This window comes from Zophobas morio, unplaced genomic scaffold (genome assembly GCF_036711695.1).
Source record: "Zophobas morio isolate AGI-343-1 ecotype UQ-CSIRO unplaced genomic scaffold, CSIRO_AGI_Zmor_V1 ptg000007l, whole genome shotgun sequence".
Taxonomy (NCBI): domain Eukaryota; kingdom Metazoa; phylum Arthropoda; class Insecta; order Coleoptera; family Tenebrionidae; genus Zophobas; species Zophobas morio.
This window is the reverse complement of record NW_026972112.1, coordinates 10,665,411-10,689,452: the sequence shown is the minus strand read 5'-3', so window position 1 is coordinate 10,689,452 and position 24,042 is coordinate 10,665,411. Positions and strand designations below refer to the sequence as shown.

The window sequence follows — 24,042 nt, the reverse complement described above, 5'->3', positions numbered from 1 at the left end:
TGGTAGACTGTCGACACCTATTCAAACAGTACTTTATTCGTTTTTGTTGAAGAAATATGTCTGGAGGTATTCGCATAATAGGGTCGAAGTCGTCATTAATTTTTTGAGGAAACTTTATAGCTGCTTACAAACAAGCGAAGGTGAGAAGTTTTAAACTTAAAAAAAGAGTTTGGACGAAGTTGAAGCAATTTTCAGTTCAACGGGCAGTTTTTTTCAAGGAGAAATTTATCGATTTTCTAGTGTGAATTAAAATCAGTGCCTGCTGGTTGCCGAGTCCTTGGCGTTATTTTTTGCTAAACGCAAATTAAAATGCCTAGAACGCGAGCTCTCGTTTTAATATTCAACAATTTTTTCCACCAACAAAGATTATCTTCGTTTCACCTGCGTCGTCTTGTCTAGATGTTTATTTTGAGTGCTTTTAAATCACACGGGGTACCCCACTTATTTTCTCGTTTAAATCGCGCGGGATGATACAACAGTGTATGAATACATTAAATTAGAATATCAGGACGTGTCGGTTTATTATTTTTTTACCGCTGGGACAAAAAATGAGAATAAATTCAATTTATTCATGTGGCTTTATGTAAATTGTATTTTGTTTTATCATTCGTGCATATTCTGAATAATTTTCGAGGTTGCTGAAACCGCGTATTCGAGTTCCGAAGCAAATGGCATAAAAACGTCATATTTTTCCCGGGGAGGAGATAGTGATTACAGCATTTGCCGACAGTTTGTACACAAATTTCGAAAAATGCGCAGTTTCTGTGCGGAACGCTGTCTCCCCTGAAATACAAAATGTCGCATCTTGAGGCGAATTTTTTACTAAAGATTATTTCAAAAATTAAAGCCGAGATTTAAAGCAAAATGCATTTGTATGCATATTTCCCTTTTTAATTATTTGGAAAAAAGTGTGTTTTAATTCGAGACATCGTGCAGCATTTATGGTGATTCCCCCTTCCTGATGGAATTAAACCTTCCAATTTAAAGTTAGCATTTTACAATTTAACTTCGAAATTATAAAACCGGTTGCTTTGAAATTCTGCAGACTTTTAAGATAAACATGGCAAATTAAAACTAAAATTTTCTTGTTCATTTCTTTCTAAAACTCGATGACGTCATCTCAAAGTTTTGCAGAGTAAATCCTATCTAAAATCTGCATAAAGTTGGGAGCCCCCAGAAGATTTATAATATTCTTAAAAAAAGACACTTTTAGCCCCCGAGATGGTTTTGCCTTCTTTAAAAAAGGACAGTTGGGATCCCCGAGAAGGTTTCACATTCTTAATAAAAAACGTTTGGGGATCTCGAGAAGGTTTCACATTCTTAAAAAAAGACACTTGGGGCCCCCGAGAAGGTTTTACCTTCTTTAAAAAAGGACAGTTGGGATCCCCGAGAAGGTTTCACATTCTTAATAAAAAACGTTTGGGGATTTCGAGAAGGTTTCACATTCTTAAAAAAAATTCACTTGGAGCCCCCGAGAAGGTTTAACCTTCTTTAAAAAAGGACAGTTGGGACCCCCAAGAAGGTTTCACATTCTTAAAAAAAAGACATTTGCCGCTCCTGAGAAGGTTTTAGATTTTTTAAAAAGACAGTTGGGACCCCCAGGAAGGTTTCCAATTCTAAATAAAACGTTTGGCGCCCCCGAGAACGTTTTACAAAAAAAAAATACATTTGGGGGCCATGAGAAGGTTTTACATTTTTAAAAAAGATAGTTGGGACCCTCAAGAAGGTTTCACATTAAAAAATTGTATTTGGTGCCCCCGAGAAGATTTTACATTTTTAAAAACGACACTTGGGACACCCGAGAAGGTTTCACATTAAAAAAAACATTTGATGCTCTCGAGAAAGTTTCACATTCTTAAAAAAAAGACGCTTGGGGCCCCCGAGAAGGTTTTACATTCTTTAAAAAAGGACAGTTGGGACCCCCGAAAAGGTTTTAAATTATTAAAAAAAGACATTTGGTGCCCCCGAAAAGGTTTTATATTTTTTGAAAAGACAGTTGGGACCCCCCCAGGAAGGTTTCACATTCTAAATAAAACATTTGGCGCTCCCGAGAAGGTTTTACATAAAAAAATAACTGGGACTCCCGAGAAGGTTTCACATTAAAAAAAAGGTATTTGGCGCCCCCGAGAAGATTTTACAATTTTAAAAACGACACTTGAGACACCCGAGAAAGTTTTACATTTTTAAATAAAAAGGGTGTGTTCTGCCTTTTTGAGAAAGTGGGGTAATTTCACCAATATTTTTTTTTATGACGTCATAAACATAGCTAATACACAATGCGAAAGAAAAAGACAGAAAAAAAAAGAAAAACGAAAGGCCAATGTTGGAATCGAACGTGCGACGTCTAAGAAAAATGGATACAAACACCAGACAGACAGACACACAGACAAACAGATAAACAAACGGACAGACAGATAGACAGACGGAAACGGAAGCCTACTTTTTTCGTTCTTTAGGGGTTATGAAACGTCGAGAAAATATAAAAGTGGCCATTCGTCCGATGGACTCGATTACTATTCCTTAGCTTACGCTCGGGAAGTAAAAATTAAATTCTTTTCTTCAAATTTTACTGAACTTAATTGCTTGTGCTGCAGGAAGGAGGGAAGTTCTGTTTGAATAACTTTAGATCCATTTGTTTCATACTTCATCAAGCAGAATTTGTGATGATTCTCCCTTCTGAATGGAACTACACCGTCTTTGTTTTTTAATATATGTAGGCACAAAATTTTTGTCGTAATTTAACTTTTTAGGGAGATAAATTTGGGTTAAGATCGTTATCATGTAAGTTATGTAAAATCAGGAATAGACACTATAGATACTGGTTCTATACATCCAAGCCAGGAAACCCGTTTGAACTAATCCTTCGTGAAATTAATCAACGCGATGATATAGCGATGTTTCATGTGGACTAAAAATAATAACAGTTTTTTATAATTTGACTCTGTCTAGATAAAAAAACCATTTCGTCATGTCCTGCGTGTTTCTTCAACGGAAGGCGGCGAAACTTCACGGAAACATGTAATGAGTTGTCCTCTATAAAAACTTAATTACTTCGTGAATTAAATATGCGCTTGTCGACGTTGACACAAGGAAAATGATTATTTTCTAAATACTGACACAAAACAGAGGCTCTTAATAATTAATCAGGTCATCATTGATTGTCGATGGCGTTTTTTATTAGACCAACACGCTTATGCAAGAAATTAAAAAGCGACGAGGGCCGTATCGTGACAGAGTACGTCGCCACTTAATTTAGATGAAAAAGGTTATTGGCTGGCAGATCGATTTTCATAACCAGAGTGACTTCACAGGCTAATGTGGAGGTGCTATTTATACGTGGCGCGCCATAATAGGATAAACGAGATGTCCAAAATTAGCACTGATCGTTACTGGCGTTTTGCGTTCTGTTACCAACCGAGCGCAATTTGAATGGGACGTCAGATTATTACGTCGTCTGAGAGATGATTTGCCGTATAGACTAGAGATTGTCTGAGGGATTTTCGCTTCTACTGGTCGGTGCTGATTTGGCGCACATCTTAATTTTAGTCGCGAATGTGGTAATACGACGACGAGCGGGACTGCGCCAAATCGACACCAACCAGTAGAGGCGAAACAGTCTCTGATAAATGCGACAACCAGTCCCCCAGATGCGATTACAGCGGAAAAAATAATTCCGCTTGGCGCCCGGCGGCTCCGCACAACGGCGATTCACTTACCGATGACCGTGAGGTTGACTTGGCTGTTCCTCGTCTGGGCCTTCTTGAAGTCCACCCTGCACCGGTACACCGCCTGGTCCGACTCCCTGATGTGGTCCACTCCCAGCTCCGCCGGTTGCTTCTCCGGCATGAAGTAGGCCCTATTCGCAAACACATTTTCGTCGGACCAACGCTCGGCCAAGCTAAAATCCCTATCCCGTCCGTCCACACTGCAAATACAGGAAACTATGTTAAGTTCCGGTCGATTGTTTGAGTTGGGTGCAAAAGTTTTCAGCTCGAAACAGTGTAGGGCTTTAAAAGGTTGCGAGCGTAGGCTGTTTACTCTAAAACTAATCTAATTTTCTTATATCTTGCGCAACGGAAAGTTTTATTAGCATTTTTTTCCGATACGATGCGACCGATAAGGTTGCTCTTCTTTCCCGGAAACGATCGAAATAATTATCGGCGATGGAATCGGGAGATAGGGGAGAGGTCGGCCGGGGAGAACGGAGGGCGCGGTTTAAAGTTCTGGGGTATTTAAGTTCACAAATCTTCAGTTAACAATGAAATGGGGTCTAATCTAATAATTAAAGAATCTTAGCGAAAATATTCAATATTAATGATAAGATATGTGTAGTACCTCAAGCAGACTACTGTATGCAAAGATTACGATAATCTTCAGATCGATCAGTTCTTTTAAGGGTACATATTGCTTTATAAGACTTGTAATTGACTTATCTTAGCATGTTGTTACAACAAAATATCAAATGAGTTAATGGGCATGGTTATTATTAGGGAGCGGAAAATATGCAGCAAAATTTTGGGAAATATAATCATATGATATACACCAAATTTATGCAAATATGCAGTAACTTTCTTAATATATGCAGAGATATGCAGTTGCATATGCTCCAAAAATTAAAAAAAAAGCGTAATAAGCGAACTAAATTTATTTACAAATTACAAAAACAGGTTTCCCGAGCTTACGTTTTATTGCAAAAAATACATAAATCACATTACAAGGTGTTTAATTACATCTCACTAACACATAAATCACATTTTTAATGATAATATTTTTATACTAAAAAATAAATATAAATAGAACAAATTAAAAAATAGTAGTAATCGACTATTTAATTACTATTTTGGTAACAATTTAGTTTTCAATATTTTCCGAAATATTCTAACAAAAAGTTTTTCCGGTGATTCTAAAGTATGCACAGTATAATCTCACTAATCCGGCACTTCGATAGATCGGCACGTCCAATAATCCGGCACCCTCTGCCCACGCCTCCCTCACCCCTCTAGACCTGTGCGCTTCGGTCTACCCTCTATGATATGCTTTATTTTATTCATTACCTATGACTTTTTCACTATAATCCAGTAATCCGAACATTCCAATAATCCGGCACCTTCCGGTTTTTAATAGTGCCGGATTAGTGAGATTATACTGTATTTGTAAATAGAAAAACTGAGTACTACGTCCACAGATATAAAAATACTTAGCGGTTTAAAGCAGGCGCGACAAAACACAGTTCCTTCTTGAAGAATAAGTTCAGGAAAAAGTTTAATCTTTAAATTATTTTGAGTTATTTTCGACATATTAACACACCTGTATCGCTTTAAATGCTTTTAATGCAAATTCACGATGAAAAATAATAGGATAATGTTCCTTCGACCACCACAAAACATACCAGTAACACACTGAAGTAACGAACAAAAATATTGGGAATGAACTTATTTCCAAAAGTAATTACGGCGAAATTTACCTGGAAGGATGGCTTAACACCCAGTGGTTTCTCAGAACTACCATAAAACCCAAACCTTCCCTAGTTATTTGAAGCTCAGGACAATATTTGCAATATGATTCATGAAATTTCGTCTTTCTAGATAAATGCCGATAGAATGACAATCATTTTTTTTTTTCAAATTAGCACAAAAATTCATAAAAATGCAAAATATGCACCCGTTACGTGAAATATGCAGCAGAAGGCAAATATATGCAAATATGCAATTTTTTTTATAGCTGTATTCATTTTTAATTAGCATGATTCGTTCACATATTAAATATCAAGACTTATATGCAAAAAATAACGAATATGCAAATTTCATAAAATCCGCTCTCTAGTTATTATTTTTTCTTTGGTGAAATATTTCATATATAGTGACCTGTAACACTGAAAAATGTAAATTTTCCCCTCTTCGTGCTGATGGATACTTCTGGTTTTAACTAATATATCATCTGTCAGAATAATTCTGATATTTAAAATTAATATTCATAGTTTCGCAGTGTTTTTGATCGATTATAAATTAAACAGCTTTTTAAATTTATACATTATTTTAATTCAAAGAGTAATTTGTGTGTTTGGTATTAAAATGTTGCAATTTACTCAAGTTGTGAATTAGCAACAATTGTCTATTCTTTGGAACAAGCCACATTCAGTGCGACGTCTCATTATCGTAAGTGAACATTCTAGAGTGGCGAATTGTTCTACGCAATGTCAGCTTGTAGGAGTATGTACGTTGCAAGGTTTCCAGAAATTGAAATTCAGGACGCTTTTTTATTTAATTATGTTCGGGATGTAATTAATAGATTCCTGAGAACTGGCATGTAAGCAATGATAAATCAATGGAAAAGCCTTTAGTTTTAGATGATTACCACGGCATATGAACTTTTCCTGCAGATATCCTTCGTCGTCTTGAATATTATAATAACGGGTTTCAAAATAACATTCTTTGGCTATGAGCTTAGTTGCATTTATATGGTTGTTAACTTGTAGACATTTTGAAACTGGACTAAAAAAAATCCACATACTTTTCTTTAGATACCTTTTCATTCCAAGAAGGTTGGAATATGGTTAACAGTTTTTCAAAGAAGATTCTGTGGATTCGTATCTTTTCAAAGTTTAATAATAATTGGAGAAAGTTAAACTGAAAAAAAACAACGGCGCGAAATGGCATTTGAATAATATGAATTTGAAAAAAAAATCAATCAAGAAAATCGTTAAACATAGGCAACCATGCTGAACGTGCATTCAGCGCTTTTTGAGTAGTTGATAGCTCTCCTAGGAAATTTCTGTTGAAAGGGTTGGTAGAAGTTAATTTAGTGACTAGAGGGTCGTGACGCGTCACTTTTGGTTTATTTGTTATGAGTGAAACCACGGGGTGAGTTAGCTAGGTTAACTTTAGTTGGTTTGGTAGCTGGAAAAAAGGAAGAAGCCTTTGTTTAAAGAAAATTAATCGTAACGACGACGACGCCACAGTTTCCCCAACACGCGTAGCTAATTCTTACGGTTTTTCGAAGCGGAAATAGGCGAATTTTCGACCGACGCCAACACGTGCTGTAAATTCGTTTTATTGTTTGTAAATTCACAGTGCATGTTAGGAATGTAATCATTACTGGTTCTAATACAATTTAACAGTCAGGAGTTTGTTTAGATCAAGCACTTGCTTGGAGATTTCCTGAAATTCACTTAATCAATCTAACGTTGTCCCACTCTGGGAAAAGAACCGTGAAAGTGCGGTAGAATTCATAATATCGTGAACTGAGGTACGGGAGGATTAAAAATTTCGCCCCTTAGGCAGTTATTAACATCATATTATCATCACATCACCGATATATTTTTCTCGCAACGTGGAAAGCTAGATCACTGAGAAATATTTTCTCGCAACGTGGAAAATTACATCACCGAGAAGCTTTTCTCGCAACGCCGGATTTAGTTTATTTATCATGTGTTTGTTTGGGATAAGCTGGGGACAGTCCACGATATAAACTTTCAAAGCTAATGGTTTTAAGTAACCAGTCACTTGGATCAAGGCAAAATTTAACATAATGTAAATTTCTTGTTTGAATCGTTGATAAAGTGTGGCATAATTTAACATCAGGTAAATTCGTTGCAACTAATTTAACACTTAGTAGCACCGAATGAGACGATTACATGGTTTGAAAGAAAAGAACAAATTAGTGTCGGTTTGGTTGTATGAAACATTTATCGAAACCCTAATCACCAAACTATTGGCTCGAGCAATTTTTAATCATACACATAACTATGCAGGATTTTTTTTAATTCTCCAGAACCGATTTCTCCCAGGGCGTTTAGGTCTACCCAAGTTAGTAAGTTTTGTTCCGTAGAGTAGCCAAGAAATGAACGGTTGGGTCCAAATTTGATACAGAGTAGACACAATAAGCTTAGTTCCTTTGGCTTTGCACCTAGTTTTTTAAATTTCACAAATTGCTTGGACAAAACAATGTTCCAATCGTCAGAAAAGCGGCTAATAAAAATATATTATATATAAGTAAAACTGTATGCACATTAATAAACAGTATAATAATAACAATAACTTAATTTCTTCTTAAATTGTGCCAAGAATAAAATTTGTTAAAGAATCTCTGACGGTAATAATTGTCTGCTACTTTTTTTTTAAACATGAGCAAAGTGGTGCTTTGAATTATATTTTATTCTAGTAACATGACTATCCATACCAGAACGTAAACTGTACTGTTTAATATTCTGTACACTAAGTAGTTATTAGAAGCTGATTTAATTGTCATGATTTTCTTGTTAATGAACATTTTCTTGACGTCGCCTCTGTAGTTAAAATTGGAAATAATTGGGACAGCATGCCGTTGCACTATAAATATTCTCTCTGTACGAGAACTATTTTCCTCTGTACAGCTGTTGTGTGAAACAATGATAAACCGTTAATAACACGCTCAGATACTTCAACGCGTAATTGGCGATGAGCTGATAACATGGGGCCTCCCAAGTAAGCAATATATTTAATACAGCACCCACAAATTTGCTTGTACTTTGATGTTAATATACACGGTAATTGCGGAATATATGCAAAAAAAGTGGAATAGCTCACACACAATACGATTATGTCAATGTGTAAAATTCACGGTCCTACGTGATAGCAGTGTCTAGAACGCCGCTGGTAGTGTTTCTTGACCTACTTCTTTCAATTAATGGTACAGAATGACTCAGATTAAGAATCAAAAAAGGGACTGATAAGAAACGAGCAAAAATAAGAAAATGGCCAGCCATGATCTGTTACTTGCATCGAACGGGCGAGAGTTGGTTTATGGTGAAGTTTTCTAATTCAGAGTGTGTCAATACCTCAACCTCAAACTCACGATCGTGGCCGTGATAGGATAGAAAGAATACTGCAAGCTGAAGAACAAATTTTGGAACGCGACGAAGAAGAGCCCGATATCAGCACTTGCCGACTTGCAGCTGAAGTTGGAGTTTCACAGCTTGTAGTGCATCGTACATTAAAAGAACAAGGCCTACATCCATACCACGTTCAAAAAGTGCAAAGTTTGGAGCCCGCTCATTGTCCACGTTGTGTAATTTGCTGCAAATGGTTATTACCGCAGTGTTATGAACGCACTAACTTTTTAAAGTGCATTTTGTTTACGGATGAAGCAGGATTCACCCGCAATGCTGTTTTCAACAGCCACAACATTCACATTTGGTCCGAAGAAAATCCACATGCTCGTCAACAAGTACGGCAGCTGCTACTCCGGTGGTTTTTTACCTATTAACAAACATCTTGCGACGCTCTGAAGCCTGTATTGCTAGTCAAGATCAACATTTTCAACATTTCTTGTAAAAAGGTAGTAGCATTCTAAGTTTCTCTTATTTTTGTTCTAACAAACAATGTAAAATCGTTGTCTCAAGGACCAAACATCCGTCAGAATGAAAAGTCGAGCATCATGAAGCATTATCAAAAAACTTTCGCACTAACCTTTAACGATGAAGAATGCATGAATGAACGAATGATAAGCAGCAAAAAGTCGGTTTTACTTTTATTTGAAACTGAAAGTGTATACGTCGTTTATATTCAAACGTTTTTACATATCTGTTTACAAGGTGGATCAGTGACTTCGTATTGAGGCTGGTTCATGGGGGTTTTGCTCCATTCGATTTTTGATTTGTTTTTTCTATATTTCCACACTACTACGTTACGTAATGCCGTGGTTAAAATCATTGCATATATTTCGAAATCACCCTGTATATTTGGCTGCCAATATTTTTTTGAAAATACCGTATACAAAATTATCTAAATACTTATTTTGATAAAAAAGTTGAACCTTGTGGAACACCATATTTTAATTCTTTCATACAAGAATCATGATTGTATTTTGTAATTCTATATTTTATTTAACTATCTACACAACAGTTGAACTACTGCATTAGTTATGCTTTAACGAGATCATGATAAAATGAACTGACATTGATTTATAAAATAGTAGAAAACGTATTAATATGACCCAAAATTAGCCTGTAAATCCCTGTGGAAACCTTTATAATATTGATTTTAATGTTGTTGGTAATTTAGAATAATTATTAAATATTAAATTTTTTTACTGTTATTAATATTACTATATTGATTCGTTTTTTGTTACTGTTCATTAAGTTCCGAGAAGCTTCTATTAAAATTAACTTCTACAATATAAATTTTGGGTTATATTAGATCTACTGGAATAGTTATTTTGTTATTTATTCAACAAGTTGTAGACTAGTCATTGTGATTCGTGTCTAAAGAATATTAACATCAGTTTCGCTGCCTGCCGAAGCCAAAGCACTTGTCGGAGTCGACGAAAATTTAATAAATGCTGCATGGAGCAAAAAAACACTAGTCACTATAACAAATAAAATAGTGGTAAAAGTAATACAAACAACAGTTAAAACTAATTTAAATTTATTTTCAGCTGCATTTTCGCAGGTGTAGTTGAAATTTTATGACGTGAGGAAATATCGTACGTGACGTCCATCAAATCTTTAAGTTCCTCTCGACCTACATAATTTCGCCAATTAGTTTGAAAGGTTCCATAAAACCTCGTTGCAGCAAATTCCCCCGAGCGCAATTTTCCTTTATAGTGAGCTTTTTGTTTCTCGAAACTCGTTTTCCACTAGTTTGTAAGTTGTTTTTAACTTTAAAGCTCGTAAGATTTTTACATTTCCGATATTAAAGCTGCTAACATACACTGAAACCGCAAGCCAACAATTTTCATTTTTGTGAAAAGCATGTCGCAAATGTTTCCGACTATTCAATACGAGAGAAGAAAGTTTTTGCAGTACGTGGTCAAACTTGTAGGCTTACTTTGCAAACTTTCCCCATCAAGCTTCTACTATACGGAAATGACTCTACATTAAATAAAACTTTCCCAAACGGTACCAGTTGTGTGAATGTTTATATTAAGGTTAATGGAACTCGTTTAACTTAGTCAATAAAATTCCAAACCGCAGAAAATAGAAAGCGTTCCAAAATCCTGCACGTACGAGCCGAGACTGTCTAAATTGAATTTAATAAAATAAAATTCTTTTTTGCAAACTTTCATAACACCTCCGGGATGAAAAAGCGCTTCCTAAATGAGTAGCCGCTCCGGCAACTTTATTAAACCCTCACGTAATTTTATAATAGTGCCTTTAGTCCGCGTAAATCACGATTAAGCCGAAATTTAATTTTTCTCCATATTTACCGATTCCTAATAAGCCTGTCAAGACGTCAAATAACTTCCACGCGCAGATTTCGGAGCCTTCTCCTCATAATAACGCAAAAGCTCGCCGAGAGCTCAATTTATAGTTTAATCAGTGGTCGGCCGCGAGCACAAAGTAGTGCACATCTGAATTTAAGACCGGAAAAATTAATATTTATAGCAACAGTGCACGATGCGTAATGCATCAACTTCGCTGGAGTGGGTATACAAGAAGGAGCCGCTTTTGTATTCAGGTCGGGCTGACGTTCCTGGATTGTGAGAGCTTTACGAGCTAATTCTTACAGATTTATACCCTAATTGGCATACAAGTAATTACCTTTGGAGGAACGGGCGCAGAAACGCCCGAAAAAATACGCTCCTGAAATATTCAAAGGGAACGGATTTGCGCCCAAGGAAAAGTGTCAAAATGGCGCAGGGGAAACGAAAATCGTCTACAAAGAACTATAGCTGTAAGAACTCGCGTGTTCGAATAACACTTCCTGGAGACGGGTTTCATGAATTTATAAAAAAGTGGAGTTAATTTACTCAACGGAAAATCAGGTTTTCGGAGGAGCGTTTTTTTTTTCTGGTTTCTACAAATAGGTTTGATGTGAGTTTATCGAATCAGTAGGAGAGGATTAATCGATTAATTAGAAGAACTCTCCAAGAATAAAAGAGGAATATGGGACAGTGGTGCCATTTAGAAAAACGACTTAAAGTTGTAGCTCCGAATTTAGACGGTTGATGAACCGAAAGAACAAGATTGTGAAAGAAAAGGTTATGGGACAGTGGTGCCATTTAGAAAAACGACTTGAAGTTGTAGCTCCGAATTTAGATGGTCTATGAACTGAAAGAACAAGATTGTGAAAGAAAAGGTCAAAATATAACATTTCCATTCAAGTGAATATATCAATCAATTCACAAACTATGTGAATGGAGAATTTCGAAAAGCCTGGTAAAGTATATGTTCAGTGGGAGATTTATAATCTTTAAAGTCACCTGCTTTGTGATTTTCATTGCTATAGTATTTGAACTGGTTTTTGAGGAGCTACATGCTGTTAGTGAAAATAGTTTAAGCAGATTTTGTATTTTAATATCCAAGTTTCTAAACCGACGTTCATTGACAGCGAAGTGAAAATTTGGCAACTTGTATATTGTGGTAACCGAATTTGAATCAAATTTTCGCGCTGATTTTAATTAACATCGGCGTGGAATCACATTTGAATAATTTGAATTTGAAAAAAAATTTAAATATAAAAAATTGTTAAACATGGGCAACCGTGTGCACGTTAGCGCTTGGGGATAGTTGGTAGCTCGCTAGGGGATCTTTAGTTAGAGGGCGGTAGTAGTAGAAAGCATTACTATGTTTGGTTCGGTATTGTGTGAGTATGGTGACAAGACGCTGTAAGTTAGCTAGGTTAAATTAGTTGGCTTGGTAGTTAATAAACGCGAGGAAGCCTCTGTTTAACGAAAATTAATTGTAACAATGACGTCACAGTTTTCCAAAATACGCGTAGCTAATTCTTGCGTACACGTGCTGTAAATTTGTTTTATTGTTTGTTAATTCACCGATTAGGTTAGGATTTTAATCGTTAACTGGTTGTAACACAATTTAACAAACATTAGATTTGTTCAAACAGACACTTACTAGGAGATTTCATGAAATTCACTTAGTCAGGATAACACCCTTTGTTTACAAGTTATGAATAAGTTTCTGGATGCTAATACATAAGTGTTACATTATAAAACTTCTTAGTTCTTCACACAAGATTGCTAATAGTTCATTAACGGCAGTTAAGTTAACAAAATTTATTATATCGTAAACTGGCGGGGGTTAAAATGATTTCTCCCTTAGGGAGTTATCATCGTTATTAGTATCGTTATCATCATTAAATCACCGCGGTATTTCCTCGTAACGTTAAAGATTGATTACATCACCGAGATATTTCCTCGCAACGTTAAAGATTTATTACATCACCGAGGCATTTCCTCGCAACGATGACCGGACTTGTTCAGTTGTCGTTAATATCATCAGTCATAGAAATTGAACATTTAAAATAGAATCGAGGGTAAATAATACAGAGAACGTGGCTGAAGCGGAGGGCGCGGTTCTTCGTCGAGCTGGCGGGATGTATCGCGCCATCTGCACAAAGATGCAGGTTAGAATAGAATTCAGGGACGGTCGAGATGACGTTACGCTGTCGGCTTCGTGGTAGCCGGGATCCAACTGCAAATTTGCGCACGTAACGGCCTGCACGTACGGCTTGTCCGCTTGCGCTTTGCGGTAGGCTTGCGATAGATAGAATCACCGTCGTGGGGGAGAACAACCACGACCGGAGCCCCAAACTCCGCTTGTGCCAGAACGCCCTTATGGGTATTTTTATTTAGCTCTTGTTGACTGCCATAATTTTAAATTTGCCGCCACACGCCTGTAGTAACTTGTTTATTTACATCCAGTTACTTTAATTCAGATTTTGCTTTTTTTCAAGATAAAGAAACTCTAGGTACAAATATTTCGCTGTAATTTATGAATCTTTTTGTACTATTTTCGCATTTAACCTTCTACTTTCTGATGGTTATTTTTTTAAGTAGACCATCCATATTAAATAACGCGGAGGTAATTAAACAAAATCCTACGCGGTATGAAATTTTCATGACAAGGAAACAACAAGCAAAAAATCAAACAAAAAAGTATTTGAAAAACTAAATTAGATGGAAACTGCTACTGAATGTAAATTAATTATTAAAAATAATTTCATGTTAACCTAAGCTGAAAGTGTAGTTGCTAAATTTTCTAAGTGAAATAAACTTAGATTTAGCCTTTGGGAACGGGGTAGAAATTTTTTCCCTTTTTGGTGGGTACATCCTGTTTCTACTTAAAAATGTTTATATATATTGTTTAATTCTTGTTAAATAATTATAATGGCTTCCTGGAGCAATTAAAAGTCGCCTGCATGGTACGTTCGTATGGCACTTGTTTTTGTGTGTTTCTTGGAGAAATTGTACGTCTGCTACACTTAGCTTATGTCTGGTGACAGTATGTGGAGGTTTCCTGGGGGAATTGGATACCTAATACATTCCAACTCTGTATATTATACAAATAACAGGACCCTCATAAATTGAGCATTTAGTGAAATTGAAAATTACATCCACAATCGTTAAATTTCTGGGACAGTTCTGAATTAGAGAAAGTAGAAAATAGAAAAAAGCCAAAGTACGTACATTTTACAGGGCTTTCATAAGTGATTCATACTTTCACTTTTTTAGTTTATTACTAGCGTTTATAAAGTACAATTTAAACAGCTTTTTTTTCTTAATTAAAATCGTATAACATTTCAAAGACAAAAAGTGACTGGGACTAACTGAATATTTTCGAGATTCGTATTGTTTTTGTAAAGATTTTTAAAAGTTTCGTTGAACTTTTCTAAGAAAACTGGGGCAGCAATATCTTGTGAAGAAATAGAAGAGCAGACCTAATATTTTCCTAATACGCAAGAACAATAACAAAGTTAATATTGTGATGGACTTAGCGCGTGATTACGTCAGTCTTTCAATAATGCTTACGTCTATATTCCGTTGAAACGATGAGAAAATAGAACCTTGACTTTTATTTTAAAACGCACTGTTTGGAAATTCTCTGGCTCGGTCCTATTAGCCGGAAAAAAATGTTCATTTTTTTCCCGTGTCGATAAATATATCGGCAATATCTCGAAAATTCGCTCGCATCTTTTTAATAATGTTCTTTTTAATTAAAGCCCTCGTTCGACGAAATTAAGCCTCGCGCGTGTAAAGTAAAAAAGAATATCTTCGTAAAATGTGTTCCGGCAATTTATCTCCGGAACGCGATTAGTTTTGGAGCCGTTGTAAACCCGTGAAAAATTGGGTTAACCGTGTGTCGCGCGGCAGAGCCGACCCAAAGTTGTAATTTAATTCATTTGGTTATTCTAGTCTTATACGTTGTAACATCAGTTTACATTAAACTCCATTATTTACAATTAAGACTTTCTCAACTCCCTAATTAAGTTAAAAGTATGTGTTCCGGAGTTTCGCTAATTGTTCAACATGTGTACGTGTTTATGCACCAGTTGTTATCGTTTATTAGCGAGATGCCTGCTGAAATACGGCATCGCGTTAGTTTATTATCAAATCGTCCCGCATCGGAGTGAATTATTATAGTGCTGATGCTTATGTTCATGGGTACTTGCATCGAATTACAGGTATTAAGCGATGTTGTGCAGGCATGTTGTCATCTGATGGAATATTAATAGGCGCCGATGTACCTGTATATAGGTGTTCCTAAATCCTCCCTGTACCACAGCACCAGCAGCACTTGGTCGTTGGCGTCGCTGGTCGAGATGTCGCAGGGCAGGTAGACGGGCTCGCCGGCGACCACCTCGAGGTGGGTCACTGGAACTGAAAAACAAAATCATTTTAGCCCATTAGCTCAAAATACAGTGCTTCGAAAACTTTTCACGTATTACTTTTTAACTTTTAATGCTAGTTTTCCTTCAGTTTTCTAGAAATCCGTTATGACAAAGTCACTCGATAGCTTGAAAGATAACGAAGTAGTTTCTGACGCATACGTTTTTTTATGTATTGATTCCTGAACTTTATACAAACTAATTATTGCGGACTGAACAGTTGTTTGAGTAGATTTATCATTTACAAGTTTATGATGATTGTTCTTAAGAAATTTGTGATTAGTTAGGTGGACGTTCAAAAAGTTTTCAGACTTGGCTGGAATTTTTTTAGTCATCAAATTATTATTTTGTTTTGCTCAAATGTTTGGAAAATTTTTACAGCACGTGGTAAAATGATAAAGCAAAATTGTCAATCATTTGTTGCAGTTTTTATTCCTACATTTTGCATATCAATTTAGCACAAGACGGCAGTTCTTAAATACTAATATTGTTCTACGTGGTTGTCAAGTTAGTGCTGAATTTTGCTAACAAACACAAAACAGCTCGCACTTTCAAAAGCAAAACAGGGTTGTTCGAGATCCTTTCAATTTTTTCAAAAACGAAACACCGCGTTCCCTTGAGATTATTTAAAATTCTTTCACAAGTAATGTACCAGGAGCATCATAGATTCTTTCAAATTCAATAATAATCTTTCTTGGTTAGAATTTGCTGTAAACACAATGATTCGATGTTTAGTATTCTTAAAATAGTTCTGATATGTTTTATTGGAAAATTATTACTGTGGAATTCGCTTCAGAAATAACGCTTTAAAGTACTTCATTGCGGTTCAATTAAAGTCAAGATACCTGTTCAAGTATATGCAACCAAACGTACAGTTGACAAAGACTGAAGTATGACGAATATGGAAAACAAAATTCTATATTCCGTTCCAGGGTTGTCGCCCCCAGGACCAGGAGGAGCTCGTCCCGAAGGAATCTGCCGTCCAGGAGCGAACGACTGTGCTGGACATTTTGTTCTTTTGTTTTCTTGTAGTTCAAACCGAATTAAAATTTTATTTTTAAGAATTAGTCGTAAGATTATTTTAGTCGTGTGGCTGGTAGGGAATAAAAACCCGATTATTATTGTAAAAATTTCGCCATCTTATTTCTGGTTTCCGCGGGCGCTCACGAGACCACTGTGTCTCCGGATTTAGAGCCACCCCGGTGCTCCCTCCCCGGCGAGAGAGTTAGCGCCCGAGCACCGGCCGCTCCCGACCGAAAGCGCTATCTCCGGTGGCGTGAAGGTGATTTCATAAGTCTAAGTCGGCCAGCCGTGTTTTTTTTCAACGGTATTAGTAAGCCCAGGGCTTGGCACTGAGGCACGCCACCCTCACGCGATATCGGCGAAATTCCAGACCGGCGCCGGCCATTCACCAGAGTTTCGTCGCAAATGGTGGCAGTCTTTTGATGTATAAACATAAACAATCGAAGTTAAACATGCACTGATTTTCTCCCATATTGATTATCGTTATTTTATCTTATGGAGTTGTCATAAAGAATAAATAAAATTCGGAAAATTAAATTTATTTTCGAAATCGTCTTCGTTTTTTAGATCTTGTATGCTATAGACGCTTTACAATCAACACAACTTTAGATTAAAGTTGTTTTACAGATTTACATTTTTTTGAACGAAATCCTCCTAACGTTTGTATATTGAATAATACCTACAGCGAGGAAAGCTTCCGCTGGTTCAAAAGGTCGTCAAAATATCTAAATAGCACCTTTTTGTGGTAAATATTTTTAATTCCGTTAATGTTGCACCATTATTCAAACTCTGAGTGATTTTCCTCGTAATAGGCTTCTGATTGCTCAGACGTGTTTTTCACCGTCGCTTCTATAGACTGATGGAAAACTCTCTGCGCAGCAATCATTCACACTACCTGTTATATAAGTTTTTTTTTTTGACAAACAGTTCTTTGGTATTGCCTTTGGTGGGGTCATTTGAAATTAAAAATACGGTGTTTTTACAGCAACTCCAAATACGCCCTTTATTATCAACTACAAACTGGAAAATTTCTTTGTAAATCTCCATTCCGTTAACATCACGAATCCTCGCCGGCGTTTTTGGCCGCCAAGAAAACTCCGCCGCATCCGTTAATCCCGCGGCGGTTTTAACGACTCACCAGCTTGTACGTAGTGTGTGGCATAATTTTCCACATTTGTAAGCAAATCCAGTTTGAAGCTCGGATGTGGCCAGGAAATTCCGACTGCAAGCAAATGGGATGTGTAATAATCACAAGAGTGCAGAACTCGAGCAACAAGTCAAGCGAAACATTAGCCGTTCCATAGGCCCGAGATTAAAATATTACACTCGTGTCTTGAGGGCCTCATTACTGCCTCATCATCAAGTCGGCACCGGATTAAAACCGATGGAATTGTTGCCATAGAAAATAAAACCCCCGTCTTAAATATTTAAAATAATACCGACACGAATCGTTAAACTCAGTTCCGTCTGTCTTGTTTAACAAGAATTTTAAACTGCTTACATCGATTTTCTAAGAGGATAAAGTAATACCTCCGGGCGGAAAACGGGCCAAACGTGCTATATATTTCATAAGGCATTATTACCAACGTTTATTTCTCTCCTGTACCATCGCCGGGGGGAGAAATTATTTTGTTTGCGCAATGTGTAATCAAAGTATGTACATGAGAGTAGTCTTGTTCGGCATTGTTATCTTCTGCTTAATGGAATTTATACAAGGAGTACACGGCTTCGGTGGGGAGTCGTTTTGCCTCTCGGTATGCAACGATACGCAAGAAATTTCACCAAAACTAAAAAACATCTTAAAGTCAAATGGGATGAGTGCAAGTGTAGTATCAAATTGCCCGAGGCTTCCGCACTAAAGACGCTGATATAAATCTTGTTACGGTTAAGAAGAAATTCAATTTTTTTTTGTAACCACTTCGATTCCCGTTTCAGCGTCGTCGCCTCCCCAGGATCCGAAGCAGCCCAATCCAGTGAGGAGCCGCCGTCCGAGAGACCATGAGACGACCGTGACGGGTTTGATTTTTTTGGTTGCTCTTTTAACCGACTGCACATACAGCTAGAAAAGTTTTTAGGGAACCTATCCGTACTATTGAAAAACTAAAAATTAAAATTAGAAACAAGTGCAGCAGTCTTACCCCTGTGACCCTAATGCATGCTTTTGATAATATGATGAGATGCGTTGCGACGTGCCTGTAAGTCAATGGTGATCACGTTTAGCAACTATTTTGAAGGAATAATTGTTGTAGTTTATTTCATTTGTTTGTTATTATTTATTAAATAAAAATTAGAGATCTACCATGTGTACATTCATTCCATTATTAGTTCGTTTATGCTAACATAACCTCACTTTGTAATTGGAATTCATTGTTAATTGGATGTGTGATTGGATTCTAAATCGTAGTAGGCGAACCAAGTGGAATGGTCAAATGTTGGTAATTTTATTATCGATACAAGAGTCACAAATCTAAATAAGAATAAATGAAACAAGACCACACGTTTTAAATTAATTTAGCGATTAATTTTTGTTTGAATGGATTGGATACAGCAGCATTGTTGATACATATTTTTGCTTTATTTTTTTCCTCAAGTAATCAAGTACTAAATTTAATGATAAACAGTATGTTACAAGCTATTGACCGATTAGTTCATTTAAAATATCTGTTAAGGAAGTTAAATGTATAGTATTACTTAAATTATTCGAATCATTTGAAAACGTAATAACTTCATCTCAGCATGTTTTTACTTCCCGAGCTAATCTAAAGAAGTATAGTACTCGAGTCCATCGGGCAAATTACCACTAAATTGTTAAAATAGATGAATACAGTTCTTGTTTCTATAATGTCATCTCTGGTGTTTGTCAGGGATCTGTGTTTGTGTGTTATTATTTTCCATTTTTATGAATGATATAACTAGGTACGTAACCGGCTACAGTGTAATCCATTGGTGTATGCAGATAATCTCAAACTAGCCAACTAGTAATCGATACTTGTGAAGATGTTGTTTTTCACTCTACCTTACTTCCTATTGTCAAAATTCACATGGTCGTTAGTGACAAGTAATTCAAAGCAAAATTTGTTATTTATTATAGTGAAAATGTCAAACCAACAGGATTTGAATATTTATGGTGACTCGTTGTTATTAAATTTTTCCTGTCAATATTTTATATTACTCAACAATTATTATTATTAACAACCCCATGATCAAAAAACCGTGGTTCAAAAACCGAGTCAACAGTAAAAACACAGGTAAATTAACAAAGCGCTGGCACCCTACAGCGCCCAAGTTCTGCCGAACTTTTCCCTTTTCCACCAGCCTTTCAAATGTAAATGCAATTTCGCGGAGCAGTTTTTGCCGGCTCGAACAAGTGACTCCGGTCTCCGGAGTGGCCGCTGTTGACCTTTGTCGGGGCGAGAAGATCCCGGAAAAAATCGGTGCCGGTAATTTGAAATATGGAATGGAAATACGCGGCACGGAGAATATTTGTCCGGCGCTCCGAAATAATCTCATTTTTCTTGTCTTTCCGAGTAAGAGCAACGATTTCGCGTTTATGTTATTGGGTTTTCGTGACGACAAAATCGAATTATTCCCATCCGAGCTCTCGCATTTCACTTATCGGACCTCTCGACTACTTATACATAATGTTGTAACATTCCTTTGCGAATTTACGAACGCCATTCAGGTGTTTACGATTTGTTAAGGCTACTAATAAAGCCGTCTTTAGTGGAATTGCCTTATGCGCTTTTCTTTTGAAAAACAAAGCGAGCCGGGGCTGTTTTTGCATAAATCGTTTTGTGTTGTTTTGATTAAAGCGTCGAGCTTTCATGAAGTGATTCTTTTATCTAAATTCTGTCGGTCGGACCGGTTCGGGCGGATTTGTGTAGTGTGGGAAATGCAGATGTAGGCGTATTATGGATATTTTTGTTACAACTGGGCTTAAATTACGACCGATTGTCTCAACCGGTTGTGTTTATAGTGAAAGTAATGAGCTTCGAATTGAAAAAAAATTACAGTCGTTCTTATTACGGCAAGCATAGAGGGATAATCTATATATGTAATGGGCAAACATCAATCAAAACATATTTTCATTGACAGGAATAAACAAAATTAGACGGTTTTCAGAATTTTTTGGTGTGAGCCGTCTCGTAGTCAAACAACACTGTAGCGTCAACTTCTATTAAAATATTGATAAAAACTTACAAACCAAATTTGTTAGATAATAGTTACACAATTACTCAACTGTATCTACTATTTTAAATTGAGACCGGTTTGTGTCCTCCGGGAACATACTTTCAACAAATTATACCGATTATGGTGGATAAACCCGAAACTACCTTATAACGATAGATATTTAAAGTAAAATTCGCTCTAATTACTGTTATTGTAGAACTCCGCAATTATAACCATAATAACTACCATTTATTTTACATTTTCACGTACATTAAAGATCTTTTGAAAGCCTGAGGTAATTACGCAGTTGCATGCCACACTTGATTACACCATTAATCTAATTTTTTCGTTTGGAATATGTAACGCGACTTGTTAGGCTGCGATGAGTGTTTAAATTTTAAATAGACTTGCCTATTACTCAAGCAGGTGACAGGCTTCTTTTACATGACAAATAAGCGCAAAATAGATTAGTCGGTAGAGTCCACTGAAAAGCACACCCTGAAATTACACATTTAAGTGGAATGAAATACAATATTTCATAATTTGTGTTTTCCATATACGTCAAGCTGCAATTACTGTAAGCGTGTTTCGCGGAACGTTAGTCCATTTATTTTGTAAATTATTTCTGCATCGATTTTTAGCAGAAATTGCTACCTAAGCGGTACAGTTTTCAAATAGTGTTTAAAGTGTTATTAATATGGTAGATATTATTTAAAGGCTTCGATGATGTGTGCTACCCTCCTAATTACAGGATAAATGTTTTATTCTACAATAAACCAAAAGCAAGTAAATACATAAAATATAAATTATAAAATTGATTCCTAAATAATGAACCCTACCACACATCATCTAAAAATTATTTATAATAACAGAGTTTAGTCTGCTTAAATTAATGGTGAAAATGTCAATATCTGAACATAAATTATTAATACACATAGATAATATATATCTCATGCATAATCCTACGATTGCTTAAATATTTATACTGTTACGAAATAAACCCATACGCCGCCCCGGTACGACGCCTATGGATCTTCTAGTATGTATGTATTTCTTCTAGTATGTAGTATGACTCATCAGCCGAGTGACGCGGCGTTCGCTAAAGGAAAGCCTGGAAGCGGATATCGCGACGGGCCTAGAAAACCCTCGAAGCGGCGTTCTGGATCCATCGAGAGAAACGCATAGGTTTAAATAAAGGCCACCGTCGGGATCGATGATTATTCAGCTAATTCAGCCATTCCAGTGAACAAGTCGAGTCGAGTGAACGAATGCATTCAAGTTGCACCACGGAGTTATTCTGTACATAATCGTTGTAATAGTTAGTCGTGTAATTCGAGTTATTAGCAAATTGTTGAGTTTTACCCACGCCGATTTCAATCACCCGTCCAACGTAACAGTACGAAAACTCTTTCAATAAAAATTATAAGGATAACCCTGTTCAACGAAGCTTCTATGTCTCTTATAATACATGTTTTTTAGGTATTCGCGCTGTACTCTTTCAACCATATCAGCATATTTCTTATAGCATGGATTCCAAACAACAGTCCAATTTGCTGCGAATGTAAGCATTATGGAAACTGACAAGTGCTTGATTATTGAGATCACGCGTATTTCTGGCAAGAAAGCCTAAACTACTGTAACAACGTTTGCACAACGTCTCGACATGACTATTAAATGTTAATTTGGAATCAAATATGACACTAAGATCTCAGAATGTGTCACAACGGTTCAATGCATAGTGGTAAACAATGGTATTCTGTTTCCTTGAGAAAATCATGACCCTACACTCGCCTTTATTTAGTACCAAACTGTTAGCACTACACCACTGATAAAGCATTTAAGGTCAGTTTGAAGTAACTCACAATTTATAGCAGATTCAATAGTTCGATATGTTTTTAAATCGTCCGTATAAAGTAAACAATTAAAAGAAGAAAGATTCTGCACAACATCGTCAATAAAAACAGAAAACAACATTGACCCCTGTGGAACTCCAGTCGGAGGTTCATATATCCGAGACTTGAAACCTTGATATTCAACACAGTTTTTCCTACGCTGCAGGTAGGAACGAACAAGCTCAATCAAATCAGCAGACAAACCAATAACATGTAGCTTATGTAAAAGCAGAGAATGTTGTTCCACATCAAAAGACTTAGAGAAGTCACAGTAAATTGTATCAACCTGTAAACGGTTGTCAAGCGCATGTGAAGCATAATCTGTGAAAGAACAAAGATTAGTAAGAGTGATTTTTCTTTGACAAATTTGTGTTGTTTGGAGTAAGAAAAATAACATCCAGGTCATCAACAGCTAAACATTTTGATAAAACTCAAAAGTTTTAGTCTTTACCTCTTGTGTCTGGTTTTTAAATAGTTTGAAGAATCTCGAAGACCCCTTGTGTTTTGTTTTCGAAGTAGGTTTAAAGAATCTCGAGGACACCTTGTGTATAGTTTTTGAAGCAATTGGAGATCTCTTGTGTTTTGTTTTTGAAGTAGGTTCAAAGAATCTCGGATACCCCTTGTGTCTTGTTTTTGAAGTAGTTTGAAAGTTTCTCGGGGACCTCTTTTGTCTGGTTTTTGAAGTAGTTTTAAGTATATCGGGGACCATTTGTGTTTTGTTTTTGAAGTAGTTTGAAAGAATGTCGGGGACCTCTTGTTCCTAGGTTTTGAAATAGTTTGAAAGAATTTCGGGGACCCCTTGTGTCTTGTTTTTGAAGTAGTTTTAAGTATTTTGGGAATCCCGTGGGTTTTGTTTTTGAAGTAGGTTGAAAGAATCTCGGGTACCCCTTGGGTCTAGTTTTTGAAGTAGTTTGAGAGAATCCCGGAGACCTCTTGTGTATGATTTTTGAAGCAGTTTGAGAATTTCGGGGACCCCCTTTGTTTTATTTTTGAAGTAGTTTGATAGAATACCAGGCACCCATTTTGTCTAGTTTTTCAAGTACTTTGAAAAAATCTCGGAGTCTCGTCATGTATTATCCCTACGTATTGAAAGATTTTATACCAACTATGTTATGTTATAGCGGTGTTATCGCTGGATCTCGCGGACCCCTTGTGTTTTGTTTTTGAAGTAGGTTGAAAAAATCTCGGGGACCCCTAATGTCTAGTTTTTAAAGTAGTTTGAAAGAATCTCAAAGACCTCTTGTGTCTTGTTTTTGAAGTAGTTTCAAAGTATCTCGGGGACCACTTTTGTCTGGTTTTAGAAGTAGTTTTAAGTATCTCTGGGACCACCTGTGTTTTGTTTTTGAAGTAGTTTG

General features: G+C 36.4%; 1 protein-coding gene across 2 annotated transcripts in view; it reads right to left on the bottom strand.

The window, feature by feature from the left end:
• The window catches only part of LOC135124509 (nephrin), a 336,173-nt gene that overhangs the window by 118,056 nt on the left and 194,075 nt on the right, over positions 1–24,042 (bottom strand). For both annotated transcript variants that reach the window (XM_064049621.1, XM_064049622.1), the window contains 2 exons: positions 15,462–15,594; positions 3,717–3,925 (listed from right to left, as the gene is read on the bottom strand). In XM_064049621.1, the coding sequence (XP_063905691.1) occupies positions 3,717–3,925; positions 15,462–15,594 (342 nt within the window). The remainder of the gene's footprint in view (positions 1–3,716; positions 3,926–15,461; positions 15,595–24,042) is intronic.